This window comes from Lethenteron reissneri, chromosome 30 (genome assembly GCF_015708825.2).
Source record: "Lethenteron reissneri isolate LAM-NWPU_2019-01 chromosome 30, ASM1570882v1, whole genome shotgun sequence".
NCBI classification, from domain to species: Eukaryota; Metazoa; Chordata; class Hyperoartia; order Petromyzontiformes; family Petromyzontidae; genus Lethenteron; species Lethenteron reissneri.
In genome coordinates this window covers 1,428,328-1,444,596 of record NC_083808.1, presented here as the reverse complement: position 1 = coordinate 1,444,596, position 16,269 = coordinate 1,428,328, and the positions used below count along the sequence as shown (strand labels likewise).

General features: G+C 58.1%; 1 protein-coding gene across 5 annotated transcripts in view; it reads left to right on the top strand.

Moving 5' to 3' along the window:
* The window catches only part of LOC133349359 (FYVE, RhoGEF and PH domain-containing protein 4-like), a 50,045-nt gene extending 37,635 nt beyond the window's left edge, over positions 1 to 12,410 (top strand). For 3 of the 5 annotated variants that reach the window (XM_061562721.1, XM_061562718.1, XM_061562717.1), the window contains 13 exons: positions 381 to 526; positions 1,354 to 1,510; positions 2,748 to 2,886; positions 3,521 to 3,579; positions 3,954 to 4,103; positions 4,700 to 4,792; positions 6,165 to 6,244; positions 6,733 to 6,763; positions 7,617 to 7,706; positions 8,171 to 8,314; positions 8,732 to 8,878; positions 9,051 to 9,200; positions 9,632 to 12,410. In XM_061562721.1, the coding sequence (XP_061418705.1) occupies positions 381 to 526; positions 1,354 to 1,510; positions 2,748 to 2,886; positions 3,521 to 3,579; positions 3,954 to 4,103; positions 4,700 to 4,792; positions 6,165 to 6,244; positions 6,733 to 6,763; positions 7,617 to 7,706; positions 8,171 to 8,314; positions 8,732 to 8,878; positions 9,051 to 9,200; positions 9,632 to 9,904 (1,659 nt within the window). In that variant the 3' untranslated portion in view covers positions 9,905 to 12,410. The remainder of the gene's footprint in view (positions 1 to 380; positions 527 to 1,353; positions 1,511 to 2,747; positions 2,887 to 3,520; positions 3,580 to 3,953; positions 4,104 to 4,699; positions 4,793 to 6,164; positions 6,245 to 6,732; positions 6,764 to 7,616; positions 7,707 to 8,170; positions 8,315 to 8,731; positions 8,879 to 9,050; positions 9,201 to 9,631) is intronic. The other 2 variants (XM_061562720.1, XM_061562719.1) reach the window with 2 other exon arrangements.
* Positions 12,411 to 16,269: the final 3,859 nt, after the last annotated feature.

Below are 16,269 nucleotides of genomic sequence, written 5' to 3'. Positions count from 1 at the left end.
GTTGTCGTGCACAGCACTGCGTTCTTTACACATCCCATCAGTCACACGGCCATCTGGGAATGCATACGTTTAGCAGCAATGGCTAGTCAACGCAAGCAAAACTCTGAGCCATTTTAGGCATTCACTGCCTCATCAGCAGTCAGGTTGGCTTGGAACAACGCTGGGGAGTTATCTGATGTTCATCGGCAAAGACTGGTTTCAACAATCAGTGTCTCATCAACAGAGACAGGCTGACTTGAACCAACGCCGGTGGGCTGCCTGATGCCGTAAGAATGCCGCGCAGAGCGGACGAACGGCGAGCTGACGATCCGCCCTCTCTCTCCGCCGTCTCTCGAGGTCAAGAGTTTATCCCCCGCGCTTGCCCGTGGGTTGCCCCGCAGGTGTTCCACAAGCAGCTGCGGGAGGAGGCGGAGAAGGGGTCGTTTTCGGTGGACGTGGTGTCGCAGATCTTCTCCAACCTTCCCTCCATCCACAGCTTCCACCGCGACTTCCTGCTGCCCGAGCTTGAGCAGCGCATGCAGGAGTGGTGCGTGCGGCGGCCACGGCGTCGGCGCGGGCAGCAGTTGCAGTCTCATAATAAAACTGTAAACTCTTTTTATTTGACCACGATGGGCCCACTGAGCTGTACAGCTCTTTTTCAGAAGCGACCTGGCCGCAACGAAGTTGGATTATCACGTGGGAATGTATAGCAGCCAAATACTGTAAACGCGTGATGTCGATTCTAAATGCGGAGGGAAAAACCGGAGGGCCTGGAGAAAATGTCACACGACCACGGGGAGAGAGACATGCAAATTCCAAATATAAGCAGGCGTCAGGGCTGAGATTGAACCCACAACCTCCTGCATGCCAGGCGAGGTAGTTAACATCTCGCGACCAAATTAGGATAGAGACTGTGTGTGTGTTTCTACCTTGGTCTTGTTTACCAATCATCAGGCAAGTGCAGTGTGTAATAATAAATATTATTGCGGTCGCTTTATGGCAGCGACATTTATGGGACTGCATCTCAGAAACGCCAGGGCAGAGCGGAACCTCCTCATGCGCCCGCGGGAAGGGAGTTTCACAACATTCACGCGGCGATCCACCAACCCTCGCTGCTTCCTCCGCAGCGCTGGGTTACAGGCGGCCCTACGTAGCAGTGCCGCCACCATCGCCCCGGCTTAATATGCAAGAACCTAACTTGCACGTCAACCGAGAAGATTGGCAAATGCAGAATGGCGTAACCGTGGTGGGCCGTGAGGACTGGAGTGGCTTAGACGCGTAGCCCGAGGCTCTGCATCGCAAGCAGGGACATTTAATGAGTCCTGATCGTTACCACGACCCCTGCGTGACCTGGTCGCCGCCCCACCGCCCCAGGGACACGAACCCGCGCATCGGGGACATCCTGCAGAAGCTGGCGCCGTTCCTCAAGATGTACGGAGTCTACGTGAAGAACTTCGACGACGCCCACAAGCTGGTGTCCACCTGGACCACCCAGTCGTCGCGCTTCGCCGACATCGTCCTCGACATCCAGGTGCATGCATGCATGCACGCACACACGCACGCACGCACACACACACGCACGCACACACGTACGCATGCAAGTACACACACACGCACGCACACAAGGTACGCACGCACACACGTACGCACGCGCACGCACACACGCGCACACACACGCACACACACGTACGCACACACGTGCCGGCGCAGCGTGGGTCCCGCTACTTCCGTTTCTCACGGCCCCCGACCCACTCCACAGTCCTGCGATGCAACAATGCACCTGGCACCTGCCTGCACACGTGTTTTATTTCATTGCTCCATCTCCGTGTGGGGGGCGTACCCCCACAACCCCCCCTGCCTTTGTCGGACTCGCTGTAGCCAGAGCCACATCTCCACGTTGCTCGCAAACAGCACGTGCCGAGCCCTCCTGGTTTGAGACCTCTGTATGTGTGTGTGTGTTGAACTTCTTTCGCACCGTACATTACCAACCGTGCTCATCGGAGGTGCGGGGGGAAGGACTACAAACTAAACACAAAAAGCAGTTCTCAAGAAATTAGTTTTCAATCTTGACGATTTAAAAGTGCATAGCGCCAGTGGCTTCCCAATATCAGAAAGAAGAGCGTTCCAGACGGCCGCAGAAGCGCATCCGAAAGCGCGCGATGCAGTGACCACTGCTGGCACGGCCCCGCCATGTGACGTCACGTGGACCTTGCGGCCACGCGAGGCCCTGCCGCCTTGAAACGGACCGCAAACGACCCCCTGTCTGTCACACACACATGCGCATGCACACAAAGACAAAGGTCCCCCGTATAGACTTTAGCTGACTGCTGGAGCAAGCAAGTGCTGTTCACGAGTGCCTATAAAGGCTGGCACGACACACGAGGGTGTGGGTGGCCAGCACCACGCCAGGCCGCCTTTGTCTCCCCTTGCTGATGTTTACACACCACACCAGGCACTGGAGGCCCAGGACCGGTTCAGATATTCCCAATTGGTATTGGCTGCAACGAAGCAGGAATCAAAACTCGAGCCGCCGGGTTCGTAGCGCAGTGATATCCACTACACCACCGCTCCCCATGACACACATGCACACAAAGAACAGACGTACACACACTCGCACGTGCAATCCTTAATACCACCCTATCTCCTGTCATCTCTCCTCTGCCCCTCTCCCCTCCCCTCTTCCCTCATCTTATTCGGGACCCACTGGGGACCCCCTCCTCCTTCCCCGCGCCCCCCCTCCCCTCTCCCCCGTGGGGTCCCTACCCCAGCGGCAGGCGGAGTGCATGAACCTGACGCTGCAGAACCACATGCTGGGCCCCGTGCAGCGCATCCCACGCTACCAGCTGCTGCTGCAGGACTACCTCAAGCGGCTGGCACCCGGCGCGCCCGACCGCCCCGACGCCGAGAGTGAGGCGCCTGGCACACACCGCGTTCCGTGTGCCACCCCTTGCCACCCTTTGCCTTTGGCGTAGCTGCTCAGTCACCCCGTCGCATGCCCCAGTCTACACCAGCGACCCGGGAAATATTCAGTCCGAAATTAGGAACGTAACGTTTACGTCTTATATATCGGTCAAATTAAATTCCGTGCGTAACATCGACGGAATGGATACATAAAGATTGTTCCGAACGGTGGTTGTTCCGTTCCAAACGACGTGTTCCGTTCTGATCTGTGTACTCTATGCTGGCGCAAGTTGTGTTCCGTGCCGTGCGTGTTCACGGTTGTGCTGCTGCGTATCTTGCTGGTGTGTTCTCGGGTCGTACCGCGCCTGTTGTTCGGCACGATGTCTGACGTTTCATTCCACGAGCCTCTTCATGTCAGAGAGATGCGCGTGTTTTGTTCTGATCTCTGTGTTCTGTGCGGTGTGTGCTCATTTGAGAGCTGTGTGTGCAAGTTCTTCTGGTGTGTGTGTGTCTAATATGGAGTGCGTTCTGTTCCATCTCTTCTGTTCTACATAACACGTGTTCTGTTCCAAAACCATGTGTGTGTGCGCGCGCGCACGTGCGTGTGTCCTGCGCCGTGTGTGTTTTGCTCCGTGTGCAGAATCGCTGGATCTCATCGCCACGGCCGCCACGCATTCCAACAGCGCCATCAGGCGAAACGTGAGCCCCGCTCTTATCTCTCTCCCCTCTCTCTCCTCTCTCACACTCGCCACCACAAACACATCACTCGCCCCACAGCGTGTCTCCACATGCACCCACATGTACCTGTGTGTCCTCGCATGTCCTCATGAGGTGTCCCGTGTGTCCCTCCACGTGTCTCTGCGTGTTTAGCCCGTGTGTGTCCCCCTGTATGTATTCCACCCCCCCTCCCTGCGTGTCTCCACGAGCTGTCCGCCATGTGTTACACACGTGTCTCCACGTGTCCCACGTGACTCCCCGTGCGTTGTACCTGCGTGTCTCGGTGTGTCCCCCCCCGTGTCCCCGCTCGTCTCACCGTGTCTGCCGCGTGTTGCCACCCCCCCCCCCCCGCCCAGGAGCACATGCAAGCGCTGCTGCGCGTCCACGAGATGCTGGGCGGGGAGGTGACGGACATTGTGTGCCCCGACACGGAGCTGCTCAAGGAGGGAATCATCCTCAAGCGCTCCGTGCGCATCGGTGTCCCGCAGGAGCGCTACCTCTTCCTGGTGAGGCCAACAGCAGCAGCAGCAGCAGGGTCATCATCATCCCCGGCTTCAGATTCATCAAGAACATTAGCATCGGCAGTAGACTCATTGGCATTGGCAGCACCATCGTTGCCATCATCAGCAGCACAATCAGGAGCAAACTTTGTGATCGGCATGAACGCGATGGCGCAATTGCGACACGGCCGGGAATGAGGGCTATCACGTGCCCAGCGGTGGGTTTCAAACAACCCCCAAAGACGCGTCAACAGCGCTCAGCCTTGCGCATTACGCAAAAAAACACCAGTAGTTCCTCCAGAACTGCACATTGTGGTCTTAGGTAACCGTCAAAATACATTTGAGTGACTGTGACTGCCGGACAGTGGCAGTTACTCTCGAGATGTCTGTGAGCCTCTATGCAAATCTATGTGTCTCTAAGTCTATGGGTCTCTAAGTTATGGGTCTCTACAAACTGAGGTACACAAACTATGCATTGGTTTCATCCTTAGTAGGACTCATCAGTAGTACGTCGTAGGCACCAATGCTGACTGCAGCACCCTGCACTCTCACACCACCCTGACACTTTGCCCCCCCCCCCCCCCCCCCCCGGCCTGGCGTAGTTTAACACCATGCTGCTGCACTGCGTGCCCAAGTTGTGGTCCATGGGCCAGCGCTACAGCTTGAGGACGCGGATCAACGTCAGAGACCTCGAAGTGAGGACACAGAGCGACCACGGTGTCCCCACAGACCAACTCCCTAGCCCCCCAACTCCCCAGCTCCCCAGCTCCCCAGCTCCCCATCTCCCCAACCTCCCAGCTCCCCAACTCCCCAGCTCCCCAGCTCCCCAACTCCCCAACCTCTCAGCTCCCCAACACCCCAGCTCCCCAACTCCCCAGCTCCCCAACTCCCCAACTCCCCAGCTCCCCAGCTCCCCAGCTCCCCAGCACCCCAACTCCCCAACTCCCCAACTCCCCAGCACCCCAACTCCCCAGCACCCCAACTCCCCAGCACCCCAACTCCCCAACTCCCCAACTCCCCAACACCCCAGCTCCCCAACTCCCCAGCTCCCCAGCTCCCCAACTCCCCAGCACCCCAACTCCCCAACTCCCCAACTCCCCCAGCTCCCCAGCTCCCCAACTCCCCAGCACCCCAACTCCCCAACTCCCCAACTCCCCAGCTCCCCAACTCCCCAACTCCCCAGCTCCCCAGCTCCCCAACTCCCCAACTCCCCAACTCCCCAGCACCCCAACTCCCCAACTCCCCAACTCCCCAGCACCCCAGCTCCCCAACTCCCCCAGCTCCCCAGCTCCCCAACTCCCCAGCACCCCAACTCCCCAACTCCCCAACTCCCCAGCACCCCAGCTCCCCAACTCCCCCAGCTCCCCAGCTCCCCAACTCCCCAGCACCCCAACTCCCCAACTCCCCAACTCCCCAGCTCCCCAACTCCCCAACTCCCCAGCTCCCCAGCTCCCCCAGCTCCCCAGCTCCCCAACTCCCCAACTCCCCAGCACCCCAACTCCCCAACTCCGCGGGCAGAGCTCGATTCTCGTTCACGGCTCGCGGAAGCGACGAGCGACGTCCGAAAGCGCCCCCACCCCCCCACGTGCTCCCCCTCCCTTTCCTTCGCCAAATAGCACTGGCCAGCTGCTGGTGATGCTGATGTTTTTGTGGATGGTGATGCTGATGTTGGTGATGCTGATGTTGCTGTGGATGGTGATGCTGATGTTTTTGTGGATGGTGATGCTGATGATTCTGTGGATGGTGATGCTGATGTTGGTGATGCTGATGTTGCTGTGGATGGTGATGCTGATGTTTTTGTGGATGGTGATGCTGATGATTCTGTGGATGGTGATGCTGATGTTGGTGATGCTGATGTTTTTGTGGATGGTGATGCTGATGATTCTGTGGATGCGTGCGATGTTGCTCCTGTTGTTGTCGATGCTGCTTTTCTCGCTGTCTGCTGATGAGTCCGATGATGGTGATGCTGATTACGAGTCTGCTACTGCTGCTACTGCTGCTGCTTAAGGTGAAACTCATGCTGATGATGATCATGCTACTGATGGTGATGATGTCGTGGCCCTGCAGGTGAAGGACGTGAACCAACACGACCAGGTCCCCACGTTCCAGGTCTGCGGAGTCCAGAGGACCATTGACTTCCAGGCTCGGTAATCACGGGGGGCTGGAGTCGTGATCCCCCCAAGGGTGGGGTGGGGGGGGGTGCAGGGGTAACCTGGGGTCACGGACTGAGAGATAATGGAGATGGGTTCAGGCCAGTAGGTGAAGTTAAAGAGTTGCCACTGCGAGTGTGTGGTTGGCTGGTTGGTTCGGGTCGGTGACAGCTGCCTCTCTGGCTGGTAAGGGCTGGGCCTGCTCCTCGTGGCTCACGAGCGAGGGTTGGCTTCAGGGAGTGCATTTGGCTGGCAAGTTTGCTCTGCTCCAGATGCTTTACTCGCCTCTCCTTCCCGTTGCCGGAGGTCACACCTGCTCCTCCCCCTCCTCCTCGAGCCACGCGGAGGAGGAACCAGAGTGTTAACGGTGGGATTGAAGTCACGGAGTTAAACGGTGGAACACTCGCACTCACAGTGACCCGGTGTCCCTCCCTCTCTCTTTCACCTCCCTCCCTTCTTCCCCCTCCGCTCCCTTTGGATGCAAGGACGGAGAAAGAGAAGCAGGAGTGGATGAAGGTGAGAGCAGACAGCTCGGGCAAAGTACACTCTCGTAGACTGCACTGCGTCACACTCAGATACTGAGTGTCACTCCTCACAAAGATCCGCCGTGTAGCCATAACAGACTGTTGGGGCAAGTGCTGTTAGCGAGTCGCACCTATCAAGGCCGTCACGGCGCACGAGGGGGTGGGTGGCCAGCACCACGGCCGGCTGCCGTTGTCTCCCCAGTGGCGATGTTTACACGGTGCACCAGGTACTCGTTTGAGGCTGAGTCGCCCTCTAAGAGACCCAGGACCGGTTCAGGTAATCGTCACCGGTGTTGGCCGTGAGCTGGAATCAAACTAGGTTCGGCCGGGCCACTCGCGTCAGTTTCAGAAAGTTATGTCCCGGTGTCCCCTCCGGAGCGTTGGCGACGATCGGGTTTTTGTCTCTGGTTCAAAGCTTCTGGCTTCGTGCTCAACTCATGATGCGGGCGATGAGCAGGGCTACCTGAGCGGTGGGCGGGGCTACCCAGGCAGCGGGTGGGGCTACCCAGGCAGTGGGCGGGGTTACCCAGGCAGTGGGCGGGGTTACCCGAGCAGTGAGCAGGGCCAATGTGAGAACGGGCAATCCGCTCGCTGTGTTGGCGGAGTTAATGGTTGAGCAGGGCGTGGCCAAGTGAAAGTGGGTGGGGCTTCCAGCTCAGCACCACCATGTGTCATGGTTGAGCCTCCCAGAAACGTGCGTTGTCTCGACTACAAATACCACTCTAATGCCACGTAGTGTCACTAACGCACGCACACGCACGCACGAGCCGTAGACGGACCCTGGGTTCGGGGCTCGCGTTCGGTCGGTCCGACCCTGACGGTGCAACCTGGTGCCACACTTCCAGGCCATTAACGAGGTGATAAAGACGTTCCGCGAGAAGGAGGAGACCTTCATGGGCCACAAGAAGGACGTGGTCGAGGGCCCCAGCGTGTCGGTGAGCCAGCGACGAGCGCAGCGATGACGTCTGATGCTGCGCGTTTCTTTTTGCTGCGAATGTCTCCGACGTTGCCCAGCGATCGCGCGTTCGGCGCTCGTTGCAGAGATTTGGCGGTTAGGTTCCGGCAGGCTGCCCTGGTTAATGCCGTGTTGGTGTGGTAAATTCGTGCTCGCCGTCTGCTTTGCGGTGGACGTTAAAGGTCCCGTGACGTCAATCGAAACGAGCACTCGGCCACTGTGTACCCGCGTCGCGGTGCAGATTTGCCAAATCAGAAAAATGACACCGCAAATCACTCGGCTGCGTCTTTGCGTAAGTCTATTGGTCTCTAAGTCTGTGGGTCGTCGTGCAAGTCTATGGGTCTCTGTGGAATTATTTGGGTCTCTATGGAAGTCTGTCTTTCCGTAAGACTGTGTCTCTATGTGTCACTAAGTGTCTTTGCTTGACCTCCCCTCCCCCCTCAGAGCCCCCCCGCGACCCAGGGGCTGGAGCTGGGCCAGCGTGCTCCCATGTGGGTGCGCGACGTCAACGTCACGCTGTGCATGGCCTGCCAGGATCCGTTCACGGCGCTCACGCGCAGGCGCCACCACTGCCGTGCCTGCGGGAAGGTGCGGCGTGCCCCCCCCCCCCTCCACGTGGTGTATGTATTTTTATTTTACCAGGTAAGGCTGTATAGCTCAATTTCAGAGACGAACTGGTCACAAATGACAGCTCAACGAAGTAGCTTATCATTGTGTGTACATTTATTGCAGCCAAATACTCTAAAACGCGTGATGGTGATTTTAAATGTGGAGGGGAAACCCCGGAGGACCCGGAGAAAAATCCACGCGACCACGGGGAGAGAGAGAGACACCGCAAACTCCAAATATACAGCAGCAGCAGGCGTCGGGGTCGGGATCGAACCCGCGACCTCCCGTAGACCAGGCGAGGTAGTCAACGTGCGCAAAGTTGTTTCGCACGGTACGCAGCCGACCGTGCTGATCTGCGGCGGCGGTGGCGCCGCGTGCGGTGTGCTGTCCGCGCAGGTGGTGTGCTTTAAGTGCTCGGACCACCGCGTGCTGCTGGCATACGAGCCGCGCAAGCTGCAGCGCGTGTGCTGGACCTGCTACGCGCAGCTCACCGAGGAGGCGCGCACCAGCACGGCGGCCATCAAGAACCGCAACATCCTGCAGGTGCGGGCGGCTCCCCCGTGTCACGCCTCGCAAAAAAGTTTCTGTTTGGTGTTTGAACATCTTAACACCTCTTTTTATTGCCAGAGAGGGTAAACCACTCGATTCTGATTGCTTCATCAGATTGGGAAACATTTCAGTCACCCCCCTCCCCTCCCACCCACCACACCGGTAGAAGCAGAGTGCCGAGGAGGCGACACGGGAGAGCATCATCTGCGGCTCGCTGCACTTCCTGGAGTGTGGGGGGCGGCAGAGCTGGGCGCGCGTGTGGTGCGTCATCCCGCGCAGCGACCCACTCGTGCTCTACGTCTACGCCGCTCCGCAGGTGCCAGCGCCCCCCTCCGCTAACCGCTGCCCCCCCTCTGCTAACCGCCGCCACCCACTGCCCCCACCACCCCCCGCAGCTAACCACTGCCTCCAATCCGCTGCCTCCCAGCGGAGTACACCGTCTAAACTGATCTATGTTTATTTCACCAGGTAAGGTCCACTGAGCTATGTAGTTCTTTTTCAGAAGCGACCTGGCTCTCTCAAATGACAGCCTAACGAGAAGTGGCTCGTCACCATGTGAGAATGTATCGTGGCCACATTCTCTTCAAGGCGCGTTGATTTTAAATGTGGAGGGGAAAAACCGGAAGGCCCCAAAGAAAACACCAGGCGACCACGGGGAGAGAGACGCAAACTCCAAACGTGCGGCAGGCGCCCTCCTGCACACCAGGCGAGGTGGTTGACCGCGTGCGCGTGCGCGTGCGCCCGCAGGACGTGAGGGCGCTCAAGACGCTGCCGCTGCCGGGCTACGAGGTGCGGTCGCCAGCGGCGGGCGACGGCGTGGACGGCCGGCGGGCGCTCGTCCTGGCGCAGTCGCAGCGCCGCCTGGGCCTCGCGGCCGACACGGACGCGCTGCTCCTCTCGTGGAGACGCGCGCTGGAGCAGGCGGCGCTGGGACAGGTGCCGGGCGTCGATGAGGACGACAGCTTCTCGGACGACGACGACAGCGACGGGCCGGAGGCGGGACCCGATGGTGCCGACTGATGGCGATGGCGGCGATGGCGATGATGATGATGACGACGCCGTTGATGGTACATTCGACGCTTCTTCACGTGGACTCGAAGTGCACCTAGCCTGGGACAAGCGCTGTGGTGACGTCACCGTCACTTGATGGCGAATGGAGGCCATCATTGTTGGTGGTACCCAGCGACACTGGTGGTACTGTTGGTGCTGATGGCGATGATGGTACTGATAGTGCCAATGGTAATGGTACGGATGATGCAAATGGTATGGATGGTTACTGATGATGCCGATGACGCCGATGACGCCGATGATGTGCCGACAAAGTAATTGCACAGCTGTCGTAGCGTCCGAGTCGACGTGAGCTCGGTCACGACGGTCGCAACCCACCATCTGCCGAGCTGCGCTGCTCGAAGGGAAGATCGCGGTGATCGTCCCGTGTCGCGTGGGGAGGGGGGGGTCTACTCGGTCCTGCCATAGGAATGCGGAATGTCAACCGCCGGATTAGGACCGGCGGAGCAATGGAGCGTTGCCAAACGGCCCCTACTGGGCATGGAAACACGTGCCTCAGTATTGACACAGATGTTGACGACGATGACGACGACGATCGATCAAACTACGACAGGGCGCCGGGATCGTTGCGGTGAGGTGTAAGATGCGTCGGGATGCTGGGGTATTGAAGGAATGTCCTGCGAATGCAAATCCACCTCCCCTCGCGATGACGGAGCCGGCCGGGTGCCTCGGCGGGCAGAGCGGCGGTGAGTCCACATCCCGGCTGCGGGTCGCATCGGCCCATCATCATCCCTCCGGGGTCGATGAAATGAGTGCCGCTTTGTGGAGGAGTCGACCCACAGCAGTTGTCGTGTTGTCGAGACTCGGCCCCGCATGGGGGGGGGGGGGGGGGAGCTTCCACCCCCTACTCTGGCGGGGCTGCAAACAGGAAATGGCCACAAGTGCCTCAATGCTCAGTTGAGCACGAATCCACTTTTTTAAACGACGATGATGATGGCGATGATGTTGCGTCGAATTGGGAGTTGGGTTAGGAATAAGGGTACGTACGGTTTGATGTAAGGTCAGGGGTCAGAGTCAGGGATAGTCAATGTATGGGTACTGTGTGTGTGGTAGTGTATGGAGAGTCGTAGTTTTATGCATAGGGTAAGGGTAGGGGTGGTGTTAGTGTATGGGTAGTGTTAGGATTATGGGTAGGGTTAGTGTTTGTGTAGAGTATGGGTAGTGCTGGTGAGAAGCCTGTGCAATATGTGTGCGTGCATTGTGTGTGCGTTCTGTGTGTGTGTGTGCGTCTTTGTTGTCGGGATTTGAAGCCAGGGACTCGCGTTTCCTCTGCATGTGGCTGGGCGCTGTGAACTCCCCCGCGTAGCAAGTGGAGAGGGCTTGCATCTAATTGGCCAGCGTGCCGCGGGTTAGCACTCGCCTATGATTGGCTAGCGTGGCCAGGCTGGCGCATGTCTCGGGCTCGTGTGCTCAGAGCAATGATCTGATCACGTCGTGCAGCTATAGCCACGCTCTGATTGGCTATTGCAGCTATAGCCACGCTCTGATTGGCTATTGCAGCTATAGCCACGCTCTGATTGGCTATTGCGGCTATAGCCACGCTCTGATTGGCTATTGCGGCTATAGCCACGCTCTGATTGGCTATTGTGGCTATAGCCACGCTCTAATTGGCTATTGTGGCTAAAGCCACGCTCTGATTGGCTATTGCAGCTATAGCCACGCTCTGATTGGCTATTGTGGCTATAGCCACGCTCTGATTGGCTACTGTGGCTATAGCCACGCTCTGATTGGCTACTGTGGCTATAGCCACGCTCTGATTGGCTATTGTGGTGAGAGCCAATATGGCTGTCGCTAATCTATGATTGGCCAGTTTTGTTAGCGCCAAGTCCAGTCGTGGTTATGGTTCATCTCTGATTGGCTAGTCATGAACGCAGTAATCTCTGATTGGCTAGTCATGAACGCACTTATCTCTGATTGGCCAGCTTTGCTAGTGCTAATCTCTGATTGGCTAGTCATGAACGCACTTATCTCTGATTGGTCAGCTTTGTTAGTGCTAATCTCTGATTGGTTAGTCATGAACGCACTAATCTCTGATTGGTCAGCTTTGCTAGTGCTAATCTCTGATTGGTCAGCTTTGCTAGTGCTAATCTCTGATTGGTCAGCTTTGCTAGTGCTAATCTCTGATTGGTCAGCTTTGCTAGTGCTAATCTCTGATTGGCCTCTTCGCTCTCGCGTTAGTTCCACGGGGGGGGGGGGGGGGAATTTCACAGCCGCCCCCGGCTCGCGATAGTCTTCGATTTTTACCAAAGCCCGGGGTGGATCATCGCAACTCCGGATCCACCCCGGACCGCGTCCGTCTGTCTGTCCGTCCGTCCTCCGCGCTTTGTCGATGTTCGCGCTCGGTCCGGTGCGTGCATGTGTTTGTGCAGGGTCCAGGATCATTTTTAAAAAAACGGGGATATGAGATGTAAACAAACGTTCGTTGAATGGAATAAAGACGCCAGTTGTCGCAACTTGAGTGGTGGTGGCGATGGTCATGTCTGTTTGGAACGTGGCAGGAACGTGTAGATGTAATCGGGAGGAGGTTGTTGTGTTGGGTGGGACTCTTGGTCACAATGAAGGAGTATAGGGTAAGCATCTTGGAGGTGCAGAAATTAACGTGGCAGGGATTTCGATTTTTATATCCACTGCGATATAGATGGTCTGAAACATACGAAGATCCATAGACCCACCCACCGCAGCATTAACCAGGCCGGCCGTCCGGAACCGAACCGCGAATCCCTGCAACAAGCGGCAAGCTCGCGGCACCCGGGACTGTGGAAAGCGCCCGCGAGGAGATGAAGCGGTGAAGTCGGATCGCGGTGCGCAGGCGCCGGATCGTGAGATCACCGGGTCGCGAGATGGAGCGTTGGCGACGACTCGGGAGAGGATGGCTGAACGGCGGAGGGTGCCGTCCTCACCCTGGCTGGCGTCCATCCAGGAGGTGTCAAAGACGCCTGAACGCGTCAAATAGACACCGATTAAAAGGCGCGTCATCACGTCTGTGCAAATAACAACAACCGCCATTGGCCACCAATTGGTGGTGACGTTCACCATGGCACCTTTACCAGGCGAAGTGCACTTTAAGGCTACGTGAAATATCGAACGCCCGCTGGCAGGAGGTCACGGGACAGACCCAGCAGGTGCCACGGGTCGACCGACTGAGATGACTGGCCGATGCACCACCTGTGCCACCTACTGTGCCAACTTGCTGCGTTTTTTGCCGCTCAGCGCTCTGCTCGTCGTTCCGCTTGTTGCTGTGAGCGTCGCTCCTCCGCCCTCCGTTGATGCTGGAGGACGACTGCCTCCAACTGCCCAATAGCAGCAGCGTCCTTCACGAGCCTCCTCCACAGAGGCCGATCGAAGCATGTTCGCGTGTTTTACCACGAGGCCGTGTGGTTGTGTAGACCACAGTGCTTTGTAAGTGGTGACTCCTCCACCTGTATTCGCGCCTTGACCCTGGCGAAAAATCCCCCCCCCCTGAGTATGACTCCTTCATCCAGCGGTGGATTTACCATGGCTGACGACAATGATGGCAACATTTTGTATGCAATAGATTCCCGCGACAAACCGATTGCACCGCGTTCTTGAATTGAGTCGCGACTACTTGAGTCGTGGATTATTTGTCGAATCGCAGGGGGCGGGTGGGGAATGAACCCTTGCACCCCCCCGAGTGAATAGCGCCATTGTTCTGTGGCCGCGCGTGCACGCAGGAGTCTCGGTGACAGAGATACCACGACCCTGTAATCATCGGCAGACTTGAAGAGTATCGCCCCGCTCACCTTGAACATCGGGCCGGGCCCCACGCTCCCCACCCACCACTGTGGTGGCCTCCCTGTCTCGCTCCGTGGTGCTGGTGTGTGTGTGGTGTGTGTGTGTATAGTGTGTGTAGTGGGTGTGGTGTAGTGTGTGTGGTGGGTGTGGTGTGTGTGTAGTGTGTGTGTGGTGTGTGTGTGTGGTGTGTGTGTCGTGTGTGTATGGTGTGTGTAGTGTGTGGTGTGTGTGTAGTGTGTATGGTGTGTGGTGTGTGGTGTGTGTGTAGTGTGTATGGTGTGTGTGTAGTGTGTGGGTGTGTGTGGTGTGTGTGTAGTGTGTGTAGTGTCTGTGTCTACACAGCAGTAGTGTAGCGGTTAGCGCGCTGCGCTACAAACCTGGCGACCAGAGTTCAATTCCCGCTCACAGCCAACCCCGGTGACGATTATTTAAACCGGTCCTGGGCCTCCCCTCGGTCTACTCGACCTCAAATGAGTACCCGGTGGCAGTGTGTAAACATCGCCACTCAGGAGACAAATGCGGCCGGGCGTGGTGCTGGCCACCCAGCCCCTCGTGTGCCACAGCGCCGGCAGCCTTCATAGGAGCTGCTCGCGACCAGCCCTTGCGCCCACAGTCTGTCCAAGGCGAGACGAGGGATCTTTGTTGTTGTTTGTGTGGCCACGGAGAGGGGGGAGGTTTCTCGCAATATAACAAGGCCTGCTACACGAGCGGTCTTGTCGTTGAGCGAACCTGGTGCTGCTGATGAGCCACGGAAAGGCGAAACCAGTCCGGCGTTTGTGTTCTGAAACACGTTCTTCTGGATCTAGAGTTAAGAGCCGGGGGTTAATGATTATGGTGGTGAAGGGTTCGGATTTAGGATTTGAGTTTAGGGTTTAAGTTTGGGCTTAGGGTGTATAGTTAGGGGTTTGGGAATCTGGTTAAGTTTAAGGATTGGGGTTTAGGGCCAACGGTTGTGGAATTTGGTTTTAATGGTCGGGGTTAATTATTGACTCCTGGCTCGCAGCGCAGAGCGGGTTCTGGTCCTGAGTCGCGGTTGCCACGAGTCGCGTCCGACAGAGCCACCCGCGCGACTGTTGCTGGCGACTTTCGGAATTCGAAATCCGCGGAAGCTCGCTGGTCGCAGGTGAGTGCCGTGCTGAAGCGAACCTCTCTCTCCCCTCCTCGGCCGTGCCGTGGTGTCTCACCAGCGGCGCTGTCGATGGGTCACGAGGTCACCGCGGTAGCCGCCGGCCCGACTCCGATCTCCTATCTCCCGGCGCGGCAGTTGAAAGCAACGCGGCGCGTCTCATGACGCTGCTGCAGGTGTCCCAGCTGGGGAAGCGGTGGCGGCTTGTGAACACGGCCCTCGGTTGTCGTTTAACAACCCTGTCGATTATTGACCGATACGTACTTGAGAACGTGGCCGCGTGTGGGTCATTAATCGCTTCTTTTTTTATCAAGCGAAGTTTCGGCTGTGAAGGCGTCTTCGGGTTTATCGGGAAACATTTGATACCTTAAAGTTCTGCGTGATTTTCTTGAGCAATCAACTTTTGACTTTGAACTGATACCATTGGGATACACAGAAATATATATATTACCTATTTTTTCCCATATTTTATTATATTACTATCATATATTTTAACATAAAAATATAGCAAACGGATATCGATAAAATACAATCCTATTCTAATCCAATACTGGATTAAGGCCAGATGCGAACCCCATGGGTACCCCCCTCTGGGAAGGAATTGAAAAGGCGAAACAATACAAACGAGACGGTACTTTAAATGTATATTGTAATCGAACATGTATTCTAATCGATTCGCTGGAGTTCGGGGGAGGGATACGGGGGACGGGGACCCTTGACCCTAAATCCTAACTCTACCCCTAAACATATCTCCTTACCTCCAGCTGCGCCTAATCTCGTCTCTAACTCTAATCAGCACCTCCGACTCTTCCCCCAATCTCTTACCCCCGACCCTATAGCCCTCGCAGCAACAGCTGCCTCGAACCCTGCCCCCCACACCGAGCGAGCCGCGGCCTCCGTGAGCCCGAGTCGCTCCGCAGGGTCAACTTGGCTTGCAGGGGCAGGGTGGCGGGGGGGCAGGGGCAGGGTGGCGGCAGGGCAGGGTGGCGGGGGGGCAGGGGCAGGGTGGCGGGGGGGCAGGGACAGGGTGGCGGGGGGGCAGGGACAGGGTGGCGGGGGGGCAGGGACAGGGTGGCGGGGGGCAGGGGCAGGGTGGCGGGGGGGCAGGGGCAGGGTGGCGGGGGGGCAGGGACAGGGTGGCGGGGGGGGCAGGGACAGGGTGGCGGGGGGGCAGGGACAGGTTGGCGGGGGGGCAGGGGCAGGGTGGCGGGGGGGCAGGGGCAGGGTGGCGGGGGGGCAGGGACAGGGTGGCGGGGGGGCAGGGACAGGGTGGCGGGGGGGCAGGGACAGGGTGGCGGGGGGGGCAGGGGCAGGGTGGCGGGGGGGGCAGGGGCAGGGTGACGGGGGGGGCAGGGGCAGGGTGGCGGGGGGGGCAGGGGCAGGGTGGCGGGGGGGGGGCAGGGGCAGGGTGGCGGGGGGGGGCAGGGGCAGGGTGGCG